Consider the following 16,444-nt stretch of genomic DNA (forward strand, 5'->3'; position numbering starts at 1 on the left):
AGAAGTCTTCATAATGTAATATGAAGTCTAGTTTTGCCCTCAAGATTAGCTTCTGAGACATTGGTTACATTTAATTTTTTCAGCTAGTCCATTGCTACTACTCTCAACCTCTCCCCGCCCACCGATACATACACATACACATACACATACACACATGTACATATATATTTTAGCCTTTTATTATGGAAAATTTTAAATATATGCCAATGTAGCACATGCAACTCCCATGGACCTATCACTAACTTTAGCAGTTAGCACCAGTTTCTTCCATAGCCCTCCACTAGATTATTCTGAAGCACATCCCAGCCCTCACATCTTTTAGATGCAGAGGATGTTATAAGATGTAGCTCTTTCCCCACCCCACAGGGCAAAAGCTGTGAGCAGTGAGATTTTGAGGCTGAAAGACCTAGTTCTGAACATCATCCCTGTCATTTATTAGAAGTGTGACCGACTGAGGGCAAGCCACTTAGTTTATCTGACTTTCAGCGTCCTTCTCTGTAAAGAGGGGAATGACAATATCTACATGATCATCTTCAGTAAAAAGGAGATGTATTAGTTTCCCCTGGTGAGCAAGAACCATAGGTATATTTAACAAAAACTGGGAGAGTCAGCCTGTGATCAGGGCAGGAGTTGGGCAGGAAAGCCAGGCCCTTTGCAGGGTGGCCAAAGGCTACAAGAGGTGGGGTGAGGAAGTGGCAGGTTGAAAAGGGATGGAAAAAGAACTCTGCAGCTCATACCCATCCCAGGCTCGGGAGCTAAACAACATTCCCACGAGGCCCCTCTGGCCCTGCTCCCAGACATGACTTGTGTTTGCTTTGGACTATTGCATCCCTTCCCAGCTCCAGGTCTCTCATTCAGAGGCTCAGCCTTGAAGCCTGGCTCAGAAACGGAAACAGGTAACACGGAATGGGGCCCTGCTTCCTTGGGTTCAGAAGGTGGCCGGCCCCAGCTTCCTACCTGCTTGGAGGAGCGCTCCCCTACTAGAACCCGAAAAACCTCCCTATCTTCCTTAAAACTCCAATCACACCAGATGATCCCCTCCCCCGCTCCCGCCCCAAGTTTCTCACATACCCAGCCGACCAGCATCTGGAGGGACATCTCTCCAATGCTTGCCCCTGTCACCAGCACTGTGGTCGCACAGCCTATGCATAAGAGAAGGATTTGGTTTAGTAAGAGTGAGTTGAAGAGACACAAGTCATCGGGCATAATCTGGGTTGTCTGTAGGAAGCCTGGAAAATGGCCTAGCTGCCTGAGAGGGCTGCTGGGGCTTCCTGAGATTTCTCAGCCCTAGCTCTTAACTTTGCTGTGGAGTGCTCAGGTCCCGCTGGCCCTACATTCCTTCCTTGTTCTGACACTTTCGGGTGCTCATGAGTGTCTTCCTGGTAAATTCCGAGTTGCTGAGCCTGGCATTCAGGGCCCTTCCCAAGCTGACCACCACCTGCCTTTCCAGAAAGATTTCCTGATCTCCTCAGGCCAGCCCTCTGCTCTGGGCAGAGCCATGTCCTCACCGCCCTGGCACTGCGCTGACCAGCTATGCCTCTCGTCAGTCTGGCAACATGACACAGACCCTCAGAGCCCAAGCTTCAGAGTCAGACTTGGGTTCCAAGCCCAGCTGTGTCACCTCCCAGCATGTGGCCTAAAGAAGTTCCCTCCTGTGGGCCTTGGGTTTTTTTGTGTAAAGTGGGCATCACAACCCGTCTCTCTCAGGGTTGCTATGTGGATCGCTCTGACGCGATGCGTGTAAGCGATGCGTGTAAGCGCTCAGCATGGTGCTGCAGCATAGTAAACCCTCGACACCAGGCCCGTACTCTGCTCAAACCCTCAATGCTGCCTTCAGGATAAAGTCCAGGAGCTTTCATGTGGTTTCCAGGGCCCTTTGTAATCTGTCCCTGTTGAGAGCTCAGGCTCATCTCACGCACTGCCTGCTCGCAGTCTATCCTCCAGCCAGGAGAAGCCACCTTCAAGTTCCCCACCACGGACTCTCACCACCAGAACCGGACACAGGCGGACTCTCCTAAACATTCCTCCTCCTCTGAGACAGGCTCCTGTGCATCTCGTCAGTCCTTTCGATTTCCTTCTGTACTCCTCTGTCCCCACCCCTGGCCCTAAACCTGGATTAGTTACTCCTCCTCCGTGCTCCATCAGCCCCCTGCACCCTTCTCATGTATCCCACTGTCTGTTTACCGGGTGGTCTTCCCCACTAAGCCGTAAGAGCCTGAGAGAGGACCGTGCTTTGAATTTTAGTTCAGGGCATAGACCGCTGTTTATTACGGTGGCCAACATATGCTAGACACTGAGTGTTTTTTGAATAAAACAAAGATCATTTTCTACTCTGGGCTTCAAGTTCCCCTTTTAGTCTCACTTATGTTTACGTTGATACCTAGCTCTGCACTTCTGTTCTCACACCGGTCCTGCCCCCACCTCGCCCTTCCCCGGAATGCCTTTCCTTTTTTCTTCTGCCTTTCCAAATTCTGAGTCAGCTCACACCATGTCTCCTCCACGAAGCTAGCTGTAGGTTCAACACTGGTCATTCCCTTCTCTAAATTCCAGCGGCTCCCACTGTCTATCCACTCATTCATTCAAAAACCTTCCAGTACCTTCTGTGCATCAGGTACTGTGCTTTAGTTAACATATCTATTGAGTACCTGTGAGCTAGTGAAGCTGCTAAGTCAAGAGCTTTACATTTTCTCTAATGCACAAGATAATCCTCAAAGGTAAGTTTGCTCGTTTCGCAGATGAGCAAACTGAGACTCAGCGAGGGGAAGGAAATTGAAGTACACAAGGTCACAAAGCCAGAGAGTGTGGAGGCAGGACTAGTATCAGGTCTGCCGATGACCTCAGGGCCCTCGCTCTTGCCCTTGTCCCTTGCTGGTTCCCACAGGGAGCGTGTTGTGAGGAGAAAACGCAGATACATAGGTACAAAGCCTTGAGGGTGGTCAAAGACGAGAGGCAGGTACAAAGGAGGGGACGCCTTTCCAGTGGGCATCAGAGAAGCTTCCCGTAGGGACGAAGGAGGAGGGACGAAGGAGAGGGCATTCCCGGCAGAGGGTTCACCATATGCCCAAGTGTGGAGGGATGGGACAGTTTGTATGCCGTCAAGGAGTAGCCGGCTAGAGTGCCAGCTCTGAGGGGAAGCAGGGCAAGAGAAGGCTGGAGAAAGGAAAAGAGCCCCACGGAAAGATATGAAGGGCCGGATCAGCTCTGTGTTAAATCAGTCCCACTGCAGCAGCTCCAAGGCCGGCTCAGGAGTTGGTCCTCACCCTGGCTCCACGTTAGACTCACTTAGCAACTTCACATCAATTACATCAGACTTTGTGGAGACGAAGCCCCGGCACTGGGTTTGGTTACACGTCCTCCAGGTGATTCTAATGTGAACAGCACTGAGAACCTCTGATGGAGGCAGATCTGAAGGCAAGGAGACAAGCCAAGACCTGCCAAGGCAGCGACGGGGGTTGCTAGGCTCGGTTAAATTCCCTAAGCTGGGAAGTGAGGACTAATGCCCAAACCGAGGCAGCGTCGGGGGAAATGAAGAGAACGGATCTTAGTGACCATTTGGCAGCAGAATCAACCAGTCTAACTTATTATTACTGTTAAACTCTACCCTTTGTTGATCACTTAAAACTCTGGGATACAGTGTGTGACATACGATGGCGACACTATTTCTTAACTTCATTTACTTGCTTGGGGTTTGGGGAGTATCCTTAGATTTCAGGGATCCAGGTCTCCTGTCTCTCATTACTGTGGAGGACTGAGGCGGGTGTCACTCTAATTGCTCTGACTACTCCCCTCCCCCCATACACCAATTTCCCTTTCTCCTCCTCTAAAGCAATCACTCATCTTTAATGCTGGGTTTCCAACACTTTTGGGCATCTCTAGTTACTTCTGATGGTAATGTTAACTGTTGAAAACATAATTATTTTTAATTAACTCATTAAAAAAAAAAAGATCTTTGCTACACACATTTGGGAGGCTATACAAAGGAAAGATTAGTCAAGAGAATTAGAGGTTTCTGACATCAAAAAAGCTGTGTCTCAGCCCCAAATCGGGTCGGAGTCTTCATTCTAATCCTCTATGTTTAGAATAACATCCACAAGAACAACAAAGCAAGAAAAGGTACTATTACCGATAAGGTACAAAACCCCTTTTTTAAGTCATAACTTCCCCCATGCAATTCTGTTTTTCTCTGAACTTGGAATTTCCATGCCTGTTACACAAAATGCCAGCTGTGGGTCAGCAGACACTACTATGGAAACGAAGAGAAAAAAAAAGCAGTAAGCTTCCTGTGGCCTGAAATCAAATGGTACAGGTGTAATGTTGAAGTGGGGGGCCACATGGGTCAGAGCAACCCCATCTGTGATCTCGTTCCCACCAGTCAGGGGAGCATGGTTTCTGCGAGGAGGTAGGGCAGTGATCTTCCACCTGGAATATCCCAGAAAGATGGGGCCTGGGAAGGAAGTGGCACCCAGCCAGGGGGCTGAGCGCCTTTGCTCTCAGCTCCTGCACACTCACCTTTGTACTGCAGAATGTCCTCTGTGTAGGCGAGCATGCTGGGGAAGGTGCTACTGAGGAACAGGCCCAGACTGGCTGTCCCCACGAACAGGAAGATGACATTGTAGGAGAAAGCAAGAAGCACCAGGTATGTTACCACCACGCCGACCTGTCATAGCAGTGATGGAGGTGATCAGAAGTTGAGAAAAGCCAGGTGTCCATTGAGAAAGCAAAAACCAGGAGTCAATCAGCCTCCGGACGGACGTGGACAGGAGGCCCCAGGAGCAGCCCTGTGACCAGTGTGCCACCCTGTGGAGTATGCGGGGACTGCACCTTCCCCAGTCTGGTGTTGGCCAACCAAGCTCTGAGAATATAAGATGGCTGGGTGAGCCCACCCAGCCACCTACGCAAATAGCCTACCATACCCGCTTAAGAAGTGCTTAGTGAGGGAACATTTCCTGTCCCCAAGGTTTTCCGTATAAGCACGGAGAGTGCCATCGTCGTCAGCTCTCTGCCCTGCCGGCTCAGAGGTCAGCGTCCTTCATCGTTGTGAAGTGGAGCTGCTGGGGTGGGGGCTGCAGGGTCCCAGGCTCTGAGGATCCAGGCAGGCCTCCCAGGAGAGGGTCAGTGGCTGTGGCAGGCCAGCGTGACATTCACCCCCTCCCCCATTCCACTCAGATTCCACAGGCAGATTGTAACCCATGGTAGGAGACTCCTGTGATGGGTGAAGGGACCAGAAATCTTTCTAGTTCAGTATTTTGTGAAAAAACCCCTTTTTCTACATGCTTTAAAATATATTTGTTGATATTGACTAATTTCTATGCAAAAAGCTTCTGGGAAGAAACCCAGGCAGCACGGTTGTGGAGGCAGAAGACCCAGGTGTAAGTACCAGCTCCGTTTTTGACCATTTCTGGCACCTCGAAGCAGCTGATCTGATTCTTAGCTTCCTAATCTGCGAAGTGGTCACCAAAGATCCCCTGAAGAGAGGTGGGGAGGCGACAGCAACGAAGGGGCTTTTCACGTGTGAAGCTATAGAAAAACGTCAGTCCTAGTATTTGTGGGTGAGCTTTTCTTAATGTCTCAGGAGATAAGGGCCTTCTACGGAAACCCATAGCTTTCAGGTAAAAACCTCCTGGGTGAGTACATCTGTTTCTAGAAAAAACAAGATAAAGTTACAGAGAGCTGGAAAGTATGGAAGAAACCCAGTAACCGAATCCCAGTCCCGTCTGCTCGGCAGACGAGGACCTGAGCGTGAGGGGGAAGGGGCTCGACACGCACAGGAAGGGGCTCCCACACGCACAGGCACACCTGGAGGATCCGCTCCCATTGGAAAAACAAAGCCAGTGGCTGCAGCCCTTGAGTCCCTCGCCCTTTACTCTCTTGTCACCAGCCCCTGGGCCTGAAGTGCCAGAATCTCACATGGAGGCTCAGAGTCCTTACTGAGAAACACTTGCCGCCATGGAGAGGGATTTGCCACCAACAACGGCTGAAGGAAACATATTCTCTTCACAATGGAGAGGTGACACGAAAGCTTTCTTTCATGCAGTAAAAATACAAAAGCAATGGACCTATCTATGGTTGCAAATAAAACGTATTTCTTTGGTGTAGAAAATGGTCCCACAGCTCCATCTGCTCCTTCTTCCTTCTCAGCTCCATTTCTAAACGTTGACATGGCCCAGGACCGTCCTGGTGCTTCTTCGTCTGCATTTCCCATTAGTCCAGCTCCACAGTTTCAAATATCTCTATGCCGGGACTCTTAAATCTATCCCTCCAGCCATCACCTGTGTTCCGAACTCCAGACTTGCGTATACAACTGCCCCTTTGATATGTCAACTAACACTGGACAACTAACCATGCGGCCCAAAGGGAACTTTTCCTGACCTCCTCCTACATCAGTTACCAGTGTCCCATCCCCTCCCAGCTCAGGCCTTGTGGCTAAGGTAGAGTCTATAATTCCTTGTTCTCTCACCTCCTGCATTGCGGCCAATAGCAAGTCCTGTCAACTCTACCTCAAAAACTGTTTTTAGAATCTTTGTATCTCCAAGTCCATCCTGACCACCCTCATCTAGCCGCCACCTCTCATGCCTGGACTGCAACAGTGGCATCTCGCTGTCTCCCTGCATGACTGGCCTCTACAATCCATCCTTCCACAGAACAGCTGGAGTGTGCTTTTAAAATGCAAAGCAGATCATGTCCTTTCCTGCTTAAAACCTTCTAAAGGGCTTCCTCCTCCTTTGAATAAAATCCTTCTGCTCCCTACTCCAGCCCTCCCCACCATGCCCCCTGGCCAAGTTCATTCCCACCTTAGGATCTTTCAGCCAACAGTGCCTTCTGCCAGGATCACTCACCCCAGTGCTCTTCAAGAGGCTGGTGCCTCCTTGATAGTCAGCTCTCAACTTAGGCCTGGGGCAGAACCGGTTCTCTAAAGATGCTACTTCGGCTACCCTCTTGCCATCTGCTGCCCCACTTGCAAACCACACATATTTCCAGACAAGCCTTAAAGACACACTCCAAAAATCTCCAGACTTAAGGAAGTTTTAAAACTTCTAACTCTCTAATTTTAGCCTGGGTGACAGAGACTGAGTATGCCCAACTGCAACTCTCCTCCCACTCGGTGGGTGTGGCCCCTCCTCACCCAGTAGTGGTGGTGTAGACAGATGGTGTAGCCGGTGTACATGGTGTAGACATACCCTTGGCTCCCAGCCTACCTCCCACCTGCTCGCGGCTCCCATCATCCTGACCTTCCCGCCAGCACACTCTCCTCTCCCCGAGCCCACTGTAAGCTCCCTCAAGGCAGAGACCTCTTCCTACAGAACTTGGCACTTCTGCAGTTCCCTGCAGGATAGCTCGTTAGTGGTTGCTGAGGCGCAGGAGAAGCCCGAGAGCTGGGTGACAGTTCATTTAAAAATGAGAGGAATACTGGGAGGTGACTACAGTGAATATGAGACAGTCATGTGGCAGCTGCAGCATCGTGTACTTGCTCAGCTGTAGGCCCAACAGGGTGCCCACCCAAAGCACCTGAACTGCTTTAAAAACAATCCAGATGCCCAGGTTCCTCTCCACATGCGAGTCAGAATCTCTGGGGCAGGGGCCCGGAACCTGTATTTTCCAAGAGCACCTCCCGTGGGTCTGATGAATTTGGGAATCCCTTGCTCCAGGACAGTGTTTTCCCAAACCTGTTTGATGACATGAGTCCCTGGGGTGTTTGTTAAATATGGAGATTGCTATCCACCCCCCCCCCACCACCACATTCGGATTCATGAAGTCTGGGCCCTGGGAATCTCATTTTCCTTTGTAGAATCCATCACTCCAGGGGAGTTGTTACCATCAGTGCCTAACTCCTGTGGATGCTTCAGACTTCCTTTTCTCAAATCCGAATTCCCATCCCACTCTCCTCTCTCTAAGCAGCTGGCCTCTGTCCTGCAGGAGCTGGCCACCAGCAGTGGCTGTACCCACACTGTTCCCCACCTTCTCCTTCCCTGCCCCAAGCTCCATGGAACCAGGGCCTCACTCCTCCCTGAGCTTCGCATCTGCTTTCTGGCTGTTCTTCATCCCTTCACCCCTCTCCCAGGGCCCTCACTCAGATCCTCTCAGACAGCGGTATCTTTGCAGACCCCTCCTTACAGGCATGAGCCTTTCCTCCTCTGCCTGCAAACAGGCTCATGCCCCCCGACTCCTGACAAACAAAACTCTCTTCAACTCAGAAATATTTGCAGTACTCCCACCTCCACTTCCCACCTCCCGCTCACTCTCAGCCTCTTGAGATTGGCTTCTACCCACCCGCCCTTCCATTGACCTTGAATAGATATTTCTTTTTTGAAGGTCATAAACTAATACAAGGCCAAATCCAAGGGCCTTTCTTGGGGCTCATGATTTTTGGTCTGTGTAGCCTCAATATTATTTACCAACCCCCTCTTTGCTAAAACTCAACCCAAAGAAGGACTTTCTGACAACAGATTGGGCTACTTGGAAAGGCGGTGAGTTTCTAGTCACCGGAGGTGTTTAAACAGATTGTGTACCCCTCCTCTATAAAGGGATGTTACAGAGGTGATTGAAGCCCTGGTGGGAGGTTGGGCTGGATAACCTTTCTGGTATCTAATCTGGACCCTTTCGTCATAGATGGTAATGTGGACACACCTCAAGTCTTAACCTATCTCTCAGCCCCAGACCTCCTGCCTCCTGGGCAGATCAGTTCCTTGAAGGCAGCCCACATGCTACATGAGAATCACCTCGGATAGTTTCAAAATGCAAATTCCCAGGCTCCAGCCCAGAGAGGGTGATTCTGAAGGCCAGGAATCCCTGGCCTCCACTGGCCACAAGGCCCTGACCAGCCGGCGCCAAGGCGAACACAGGAGGCCAAGGCCAGCACCTGCTTCCTCGGCACTCTTGGAAGGTTATCAGCTGGGATCTGCTCCCCACGCCCGGCAGGAATCACCTTCTACAGCCCCTTCCTTTCACAGGTACAAAATCAGAGGCCCAAAGAGAGAAAGGGACTCTTCGAAGATCACAAGGGTAGGCTCCACTTCCTGGATTCCCATCCCTTCCCCACCAGCATCTCTCTCCTATCCACTCCTTTCCTCCCTCTGCTCCTACAGTCCCACCCTGTTGGCAGAGTCCTGAGCAAGAGACCTGAGCAAAAGTCCTGGGGCAGTGCGAGGGCCAGTAGTGAACGGTTCTCCTGGGTCTCCAAGAAGTAAAAGGAGGCCACTTACCACATTGATGAAAACCATGGTAGCTGGCTTCACTTTGGAGGAGATGGGAATGGAGACAAGCTGACCCAGGGTGATGAAGCCCCAGAAGAGGCTAGGGAGGTAACCGGCCACCTTATGTCCCATAGACAATGGCTTTTCCACTGCATAGCTGTACACAAAGGTGGAATATGCCCCCTGTGGAGAGACAGGCCCCACTGAGCACACCTGAAATGCAGCCAGACCACAACCCTGGGAAAGGAAGCCCCAGCTAGGCAGGCGTGGTGTAGGCGAGGGAGGACTGGTCCTGCTCCCAGAGGCTTGACGAAGGGCGGGCTTGGGGCCAAGATCATACACACACACAGGCCCAAGCCAAGGACAGAACCTCGGGTGCCACAGTTCCCAGACTGCACCTGGGAGGCCTAGAGGCCCCGGGGGGCCGTCTCTCCACAGGGAGCCCACGGCAAGTACTGCGGCCCCCTTCACCAGAGCAGGGTTCCACTACATGTCTTATTTATGAGGATTCCACAGAAAATTTTTTGTTGAAGGAAGTTTGCAGCTAAAAAATTAAAAAACAGAAAAAGTATGCACAAGCATTTCATTTTATAGACGAGAGGGTAGAGAGAAGTGACTTGCTCAAGGTCACATTGAGAGTTGGAAGTCAACCAGTATTGTCATGAGTACTTTCCACCAGGTCATCAAAGTTTTTAGCGCCTCCTCTTTGGAGAGTTCCTCACATGGCGGTCAGTTAATCAGCCATTCAAAACTGTCCTAATCTAATCCTGGAAAAAGGCATTAAATAGTTTAACAGAGGTCACTAGTAGACTGAATAGCTGGGCCCAGATCCTGCCTGTAGCTTGTTTATGACATGGCTTGAGAAGCCCAGGTGTGGAATGTATTCCAGGAAGCAGAGTGCCCTAGAGTTTATTTGGCATGACCTTTATTTGGGGGAATAGGGCTCTGCCCCTTTAAAAAAAATGTGGGTAGCCTGCACTCAGTAACAAACCTATAGGCCCCTATCCACAGAGTTAACAAAAATATAAACAACTGGGGCTGTGAATGATTCTGGAGACAGTCTCTCCCTGGACTTTAGTTTAAATCTGGGGATCGACCGTACTGGAGAAACCCTGATGCCCCTCTCTTTCTCTTGCCATTCCCAGACTTGAGTCTTGGGGTGGAGGGTCCCCCAAGAAGGTGCACTTTGAGGGCAAGCTCACCGTCATCCCATCGGTCATGAACAGGACCAGGGCAGCTGTGATGTGGATGGCGAAGAAGGAATAAGGGGCTCCCCTGAAGTTCTTTCTCTGGCAGCAGCTGAACAGGTCCTCATGTGCTGGATGAGGTACAAGACCAAGGGTGAGTCTCAGTTTCTGCTCCCCGCCTCTGCGTGCCCAGGGAAAGTGGCTGGCAGTCAGAGGAACCCTGGCAGAATGGGGGACCACTCACCGCCTCCTACTTTCTCTAGCCTCAGCCATCTGTTAGGAACAGCCCCTGTCCATCTCACAGTCCTGATGGAGGCAAGGCTCAGAGAGGTAAGTAATTTGCCCAAGGTCACACAGCCAGGGTTAGGCAGAATGGAGATTGGAGCCCGAAGTCTGCCTTCCTCATTCTCTTGGCCAGGTTACTCCAACTCCTGCCTCACGAGGCCATCAGTGCCAAGGTTCTTTTCTAACCATTATCACCTGTGATCTACGGTCACCCTCTGGGGGAGAGGTTACCAGGGGAGCCTCAGTGTGGGGCTGTGAGTATGAAAGTTCATTAGAGCCCCCACCTGGGTATGGCTGGCTCTTTGTGGGCAGCGAGGAAGCGTCTTCCTTTTCAGGAGGCTGTGTCTCCAGGGCGAGCTCATCTGCAGACAGGAGCAGGGGCCTCCTCTGAGGGCAGCAGGTCAGCAGCCGCTCTTTGGACAGCAGATACAGCACAGCCATGGGCACTGGGAGCTGGGGGTGGGCAGAGGGTCAGGAGAGCCCAGTTCCCGTTGGGCTCCCCCTTCCCACGCTTGCCCTACGCCATACGCCTGCAAGGTCGAACGACACGTGTCTGCACAGTCCTGGGAAAAGACAGCTCTTTTCCAAGGGTGCCCACCTAAGAGGTGTCCCCAGCTATTGCAGCCTTGACCCAGGGCAGGCTGCATGTAATTGCTGCCCACCCTAAACCACATCCATTTTCCTTGTCGCATGCAAAGCTTGGACTCATGCTGGGCTTCTGTTGGCACAGAAGTGCCAGAGATAAACTCATTTCCAACATCTTTACCCTGAACTGTGCTGGAGCAGCCCCCACACACTCCGTTATGCTGGTAGATCACGTGTTGCTTTACAAAGAAGTTTTGCTTTCGTTCATCCCAGCTCTATAAAACTTGCTGGGGGGAATTATTATCCCCATTTTCCAGATGGGGCAAATGAGTTTTAAAGTTATCACTTAGTCAGAACCTGTTACAAGAGACCTAAGTAGTAGGCTAGAGACCCAGTGAGAGTTATTGCTGGTCACAGCTGACCTGGGGCAATGAGGCACCCCCCCCCACCCCCCCGCCCACCACTGGGCATCCTGATTCTGCCCAGTGCCGTCTCCACCTCAGGGGTTGTCTGGGCAATGTTACACCCTAGGAAGGTAGAGGCTGTCCTCAGGGACTTAGGGACTTAGTGTCTAATTGGGAAAACAGAGCTGTGGGCTCCTTTGGAATAAAAACTGCATGCTGAGCACAACACACACACACGCACAAGCCCAAAGTTAAGTTCACTGCTATTTACATTAAGCCGCTTAGGTTTTATGAACTCCCCAGAGCAATGAGAAGTGTCTCCTGTGTCCGAGGTTGCCTAGAGAAGCCTCCACAGCCTCTCTCGGGTGCCCTGCCTCTGTCGAACCACCCTCACCGCCAGGAGCTCCTCATGCAGTCTAGCCCTCGCTGCCGCAACTTCATCCAGTTCCTTCTGCTCAGGAAAGAGAGGAAGCTCTGGGAGCTGAGCAAGTTTCCCAGAGGCCGATGGGCTCCTCTGGGCTGGCAGGCGCAGCAGAAGCAGGCAGGTGGAGGTGAAAGTTAGCGGACTGCCAGTCCCTGTCTAGGGGCTCCCTTAGCCTGGAGCCAGGCTGTCTCATCTGAGTACCACTCCTGTGGTGACAGCCCCCTGCGGGCACCTTGGGAGCCTCCCTCCACACTCAAAAATGAGTCAAAGTCAGACTCTGCCTGGTAGAGTTAGAGGCACAAATTGGGCCTGAATGCGGGGAGACATAGCCCCTGCCCTCAGGAGTCCCTGGTCTGATGAGGGAGACGAAGCCCTCTCTCCAGGCTGTTGGGGGAAACAGGAAACCTACACGCAGAGGCCTGTGGTGGCAGAATGCCTAAGTGAAGGCCAAGGGGAAACAGCTGTGAGAGGGGCAAGATCACTCAGGTGGGGCTTTCCAGGGAGGTGGGCGTTGGGAAAGACTTCACAGAGGATTGGCTGGCATTGCCACAGGAGCACACTCCATCTTTAGAAGCCCATCAGAGGAGGCGGGCTCCACCTTAAAAGTCAGGGAGTGCCAGGTGAGCTGTGTGTGTGCGCACGCATGTGCCCATAAGCTTGCACGGCCTCATGCTCTTCTGTGGTGGACTGTTTATCTTCCGACACAATCAGGTGGGAAAGGTCCGGAAATCCTGCAGCAAACAAAGTCCCTCCAGTCTGCACCTCGTGGGGCAAAAGAAAACAGACCTCGGGCTTATGCTGGACCATCCGGCTTCCTGGTCCCAGAGTCCCAGCCTCGATATTGTACTGACAATGCTCCTTCCCTTCACAGGTCCCCCTTGGAGAGCAAAGCTGCGCTGTTTCCAAAATAATAATGGGCACGGCGGAAAGGAGAAGGAGCGGAGGGAAACGGGGAGTTTCTGAAACCTCTAGGGAAGATCCTGGTACAGGGAAAGGAAAGTTACGAAGAAGAAAGGAAAATGATTGGTGACCACAGGGCAGCAGGTCCGCTGCTACCCTCGCCTGCAGGGTCCCTCAGAGGCCTTCTTCTCTATCTGTCAGCTTCCACGGGAGCCCCACTCACAGCAGGGCACAGGCGAATCCCACCAGCGATTAAATATCCCAGAGAGGGGCCTGGCCTGGCCTGGCCTGGCCTGGCCCAGGATTGGCTTCATCTGACCGCAGAGGAAAAGGGTGGGCTTCCCTTGGAGCCTCAGATGACTAGAACGTTGACCCTGATTTCACTGTGTTAAACCTATTCACTGCTTTACCTCCCTTGAGAATCGCAATTACAGGATGTCACAACCGAAGGACCTTAGAGATGATCTTCTGCAACCCCCTTTGTGTTCAGATGAATCCCAAGGGGTCAGTTCCCCCATTCTCTTGCCTTCCAGAGGGAACACCTCAGCCCCAGCCCATTTCTCAGAATCAGAACCTGCACTAGGAGCTGGTATAGACTGGTACGTGTGACTGTCTACTAGTCCCTGCCCAGCCCTGCCCCACTGGCACTCACGTTGATCAGGGCCATGATCCAGAAGGCGTAGGACACGTGGGTTCCTGCCCCATCCTGAGGGGACAGCCCAGGGAGCGTCTGGTTGGACCAAGGCCGGGCCTCAGCCTGGTGCTGGCCTAGGACCCTGGAGGCATGGAAGAGGTGGCTGCCGGAAGTAGCGTTGGCTGTGCTATTGGCAGGCAAGCAGCTGGCCTCAGACAGGAAGGGGTCCGCGATAAGGGGACTCAGCAGAGCCCCAAAGCCCACAAAGAAATGTAGAACCTGGGGAGGGAGAAGTGGGATGGGTAGGGGGATGGTTCAGGCTTCACACTCCATACCCCACTTTGTGTCCCACCTGGGGAACAAGGGGATGGGAGGCAGGAGAGGGGAGGAGTGAGCTCCCCTCGGCCACCTGCTCGTCCTGGGATTACTTGGTGACCGTGCTCAATCTCCTTCCTCACTCTTCTTCCTTTCCCAGATCTTAACCCCCGATGGGAGGCTGTTCCCATGTTAGCACCACCAAAGGGATGAGGGCTTAATACAGGGAAGGGCTGGACCGGAGTCCTGGGTAACTGCGAGGACAAGGAAGGAAGAAGAAATACAGAGAGAGGGAAGGAGACCAGAGGAGAAGAGCAGGCCCTCCTATCACACCACTTCCCAGTGCACAAAAAACTTGCTGGTTACTCCTAGGATTCCCATGGCAACCCTGCAGGCAGGAATCATCACACCACTTTAGAGATGAGAACACCCAAGTCCGGAGATGATGGCCTAGCTGAACTGAGGCACTGGTGCTCTTTCTGTGTCACCACCCTGGCCTAGGGGGAAAGACTCTGAGCCCCGGGGCGTGTGGGACGGCAGCGCTGGACAGATGCACAGGGCCCTCCCCGCCACGCAGCCCCACGCCCGCTGTGGGATCACCTGGAGGAAGATGGCCGAGTCCTTCTGGTAGATCCTCACCAGCTGCATGTTGGCCACGGTGTCGATGCAGCCCATGGCCAGGCCCGCCAGCGCCATGACGGAGGCCAGCACCTTCACATTGCTGCAGAAGGGGATGATGGCGAACACCAGGGAGATGGCCAGAGAAGAGGTGAAGAGGGCCCACAGTGACTGGGCCAGGCTGCGGTCATGGAGGGGTGAGGTCAGTGGAGGGGCCCGGAGCCCTTCAGATGCAGGGCTCCCTCCTGTCCACCACAAGGCACTGGGCGGCCCCTAGGGACAGCACTCCCACCCTCTGGTAGAAGGGGGAAGGGAGCTGGGGAAGAAGCTCTGTCACTTATTAGCTACCGGGTGTGGGCAAGATGTTTCAGGAGCCTGTCTCCTCTGAGAACAATCCCTACCTCACAGGGTGGTTGCGAAGACACACAAGACTGTCGAACAGGGAACACAATGGACCTTGACAACGGGTAACATAATTGCTATTATTTCACTTAGAAGCGATCTCACATTGTTTACTTATAAACGATAGAGGGAAAGCTGCTTTGAGCATTTCAAGGGAACTGTGCCACATGCATGAAACTGGAAGTGGGAGGCGGAACCGGAACTCAGAATCCTGGAGCTGGGCTGCAGCGCACCTTCCACACACAGCGACGGAAAAAGGCCCTTTGCAGGCTCAGGCCCGAACTGCCCGAACCAAAGCCACAGCTGAGGTGTTGGGGGTCATCTGGTGACCCCTCTGTGAGCAGAGGTGTTGGGCTCTGTGCTTGGCAAGTGTCTGGAAAGGAGGCCCCGTGGTCGTCCCCAATGAGAGGTCTCCCCCAGAAGAGCCCACAGCAAGCAGGCTGAGGGCCTGTCTCCCAGGAGTGAATGAATGGATGAGTGAATGAACGAATGGAGTGTCTAAGCCTCTGTCAAGGTCTTTTGAGAGAGGAAGGAAGCCTTGTATTTTCTGGGGCCAGTCTGAAAGGCTAATGAGGGCTGAAGGAGATCGGGCAGCAAAAAGGTTCTCGTAAGGAGAGGTTATGGAGGAAATTCCTCAGATTATGAAAAGTTAGGGAGCCCCCGGTCAGCCTCTGTGGCTGCTGGAGCTGGAGTGGGGTGGGTATGTGGCAAGAAGGCGTGTCTGAGTTTCCAACTCATCGAGGAAAAGAGAGATGCCCCCAAGAGACCCTCCAGGCCGTCTTTTGCCAGTGGTTCCTGCCTCTGCCCCCCTCGGCTCTCAGCCGCTCATCTTGCCATCTTTGATTAAAGCCTTTATCAGAAGGGCTCTGCTGATAGTAGCAGTTCCTTATTTTCTCTTGTCTTGCTTCCAGGCTGCTCTGCCGGGGAGATCCCAGACCTTGACCCCTGCCTGTTCCCGGCTCAGAGCCACATGAGGGGAGCGGGAGAGCTCAATTCGCTGGGGCCACTGTGAGGAAAACAGGGAGGTTGTGTTGTGAGGCCTGTTCTTTCCCCACCGCCCCTCATGACCCCTGTTCCCCCTGACGTCCCGGCTCTGCCAGCCCCCAGCACTGACAGCCTGGGCTACTCACTGAGCTTCAGGCGTCTCTGCTTCCTGCAACCTGGTGCCTCCGTCTTACTTTACTCTGCATTTGGCACAGAGGTGATGCCCACACCCCTGTGGGCTGCTAAAAATGGCAGGCCTCTCATAATAGCTCTCTCCTCTTTCCCCTTCCTTCCCTGCACAAGATACAGTAGACAGGCCCCTGGATGGCCTGACTTTAGGGATAGCAAGAGGGTCCCCTCTCTCCCCGTCAAGTGTTCCCTGCACTGACCTAGCACTGGGGTGTGGGGCGGGGCATGACACTTCTACCATCTCATTCACCACTCTGCAGTAAACGCGGAGGCCCCAGTTACAAACACTCTCCTGCAGAATTAACACTTCATCATACTGCCCTGAA

The 16,444-nt window shown here is 52.7% G+C and overlaps 1 protein-coding gene across 3 annotated transcripts in view; it reads right to left on the minus strand.

The window, feature by feature from the left end:
* Positions 1 to 16,444, minus strand: part of MFSD4A (major facilitator superfamily domain containing 4A) — a 31,361-nt gene that overhangs the window by 5,943 nt on the left and 8,974 nt on the right. For 2 of the 3 annotated variants that reach the window (XM_006922851.2, XM_025040506.1), the window contains exons 2-8: positions 14,526 to 14,724; positions 13,629 to 13,889; positions 10,948 to 11,116; positions 10,394 to 10,509; positions 9,201 to 9,374; positions 4,510 to 4,657; positions 1,072 to 1,142 (exon numbers count right to left, since the gene is read on the minus strand). In XM_006922851.2, coding sequence (XP_006922913.1) covers positions 1,072 to 1,142; positions 4,510 to 4,657; positions 9,201 to 9,374; positions 10,394 to 10,509; positions 10,948 to 11,116; positions 13,629 to 13,889; positions 14,526 to 14,724 — 1,138 coding nt within the window. The remainder of the gene's footprint in view (positions 1 to 1,071; positions 1,143 to 4,509; positions 4,658 to 9,200; positions 9,375 to 10,393; positions 10,510 to 10,947; positions 11,117 to 13,628; positions 13,890 to 14,525; positions 14,725 to 16,444) is intronic. The other variant, XM_006922852.3, reaches the window with a different exon arrangement.

This window comes from Pteropus alecto, unplaced genomic scaffold, assembly GCF_000325575.1.
Source record: "Pteropus alecto unplaced genomic scaffold, ASM32557v1 scaffold359, whole genome shotgun sequence".
Taxonomy (NCBI): domain Eukaryota; kingdom Metazoa; phylum Chordata; class Mammalia; order Chiroptera; family Pteropodidae; genus Pteropus; species Pteropus alecto.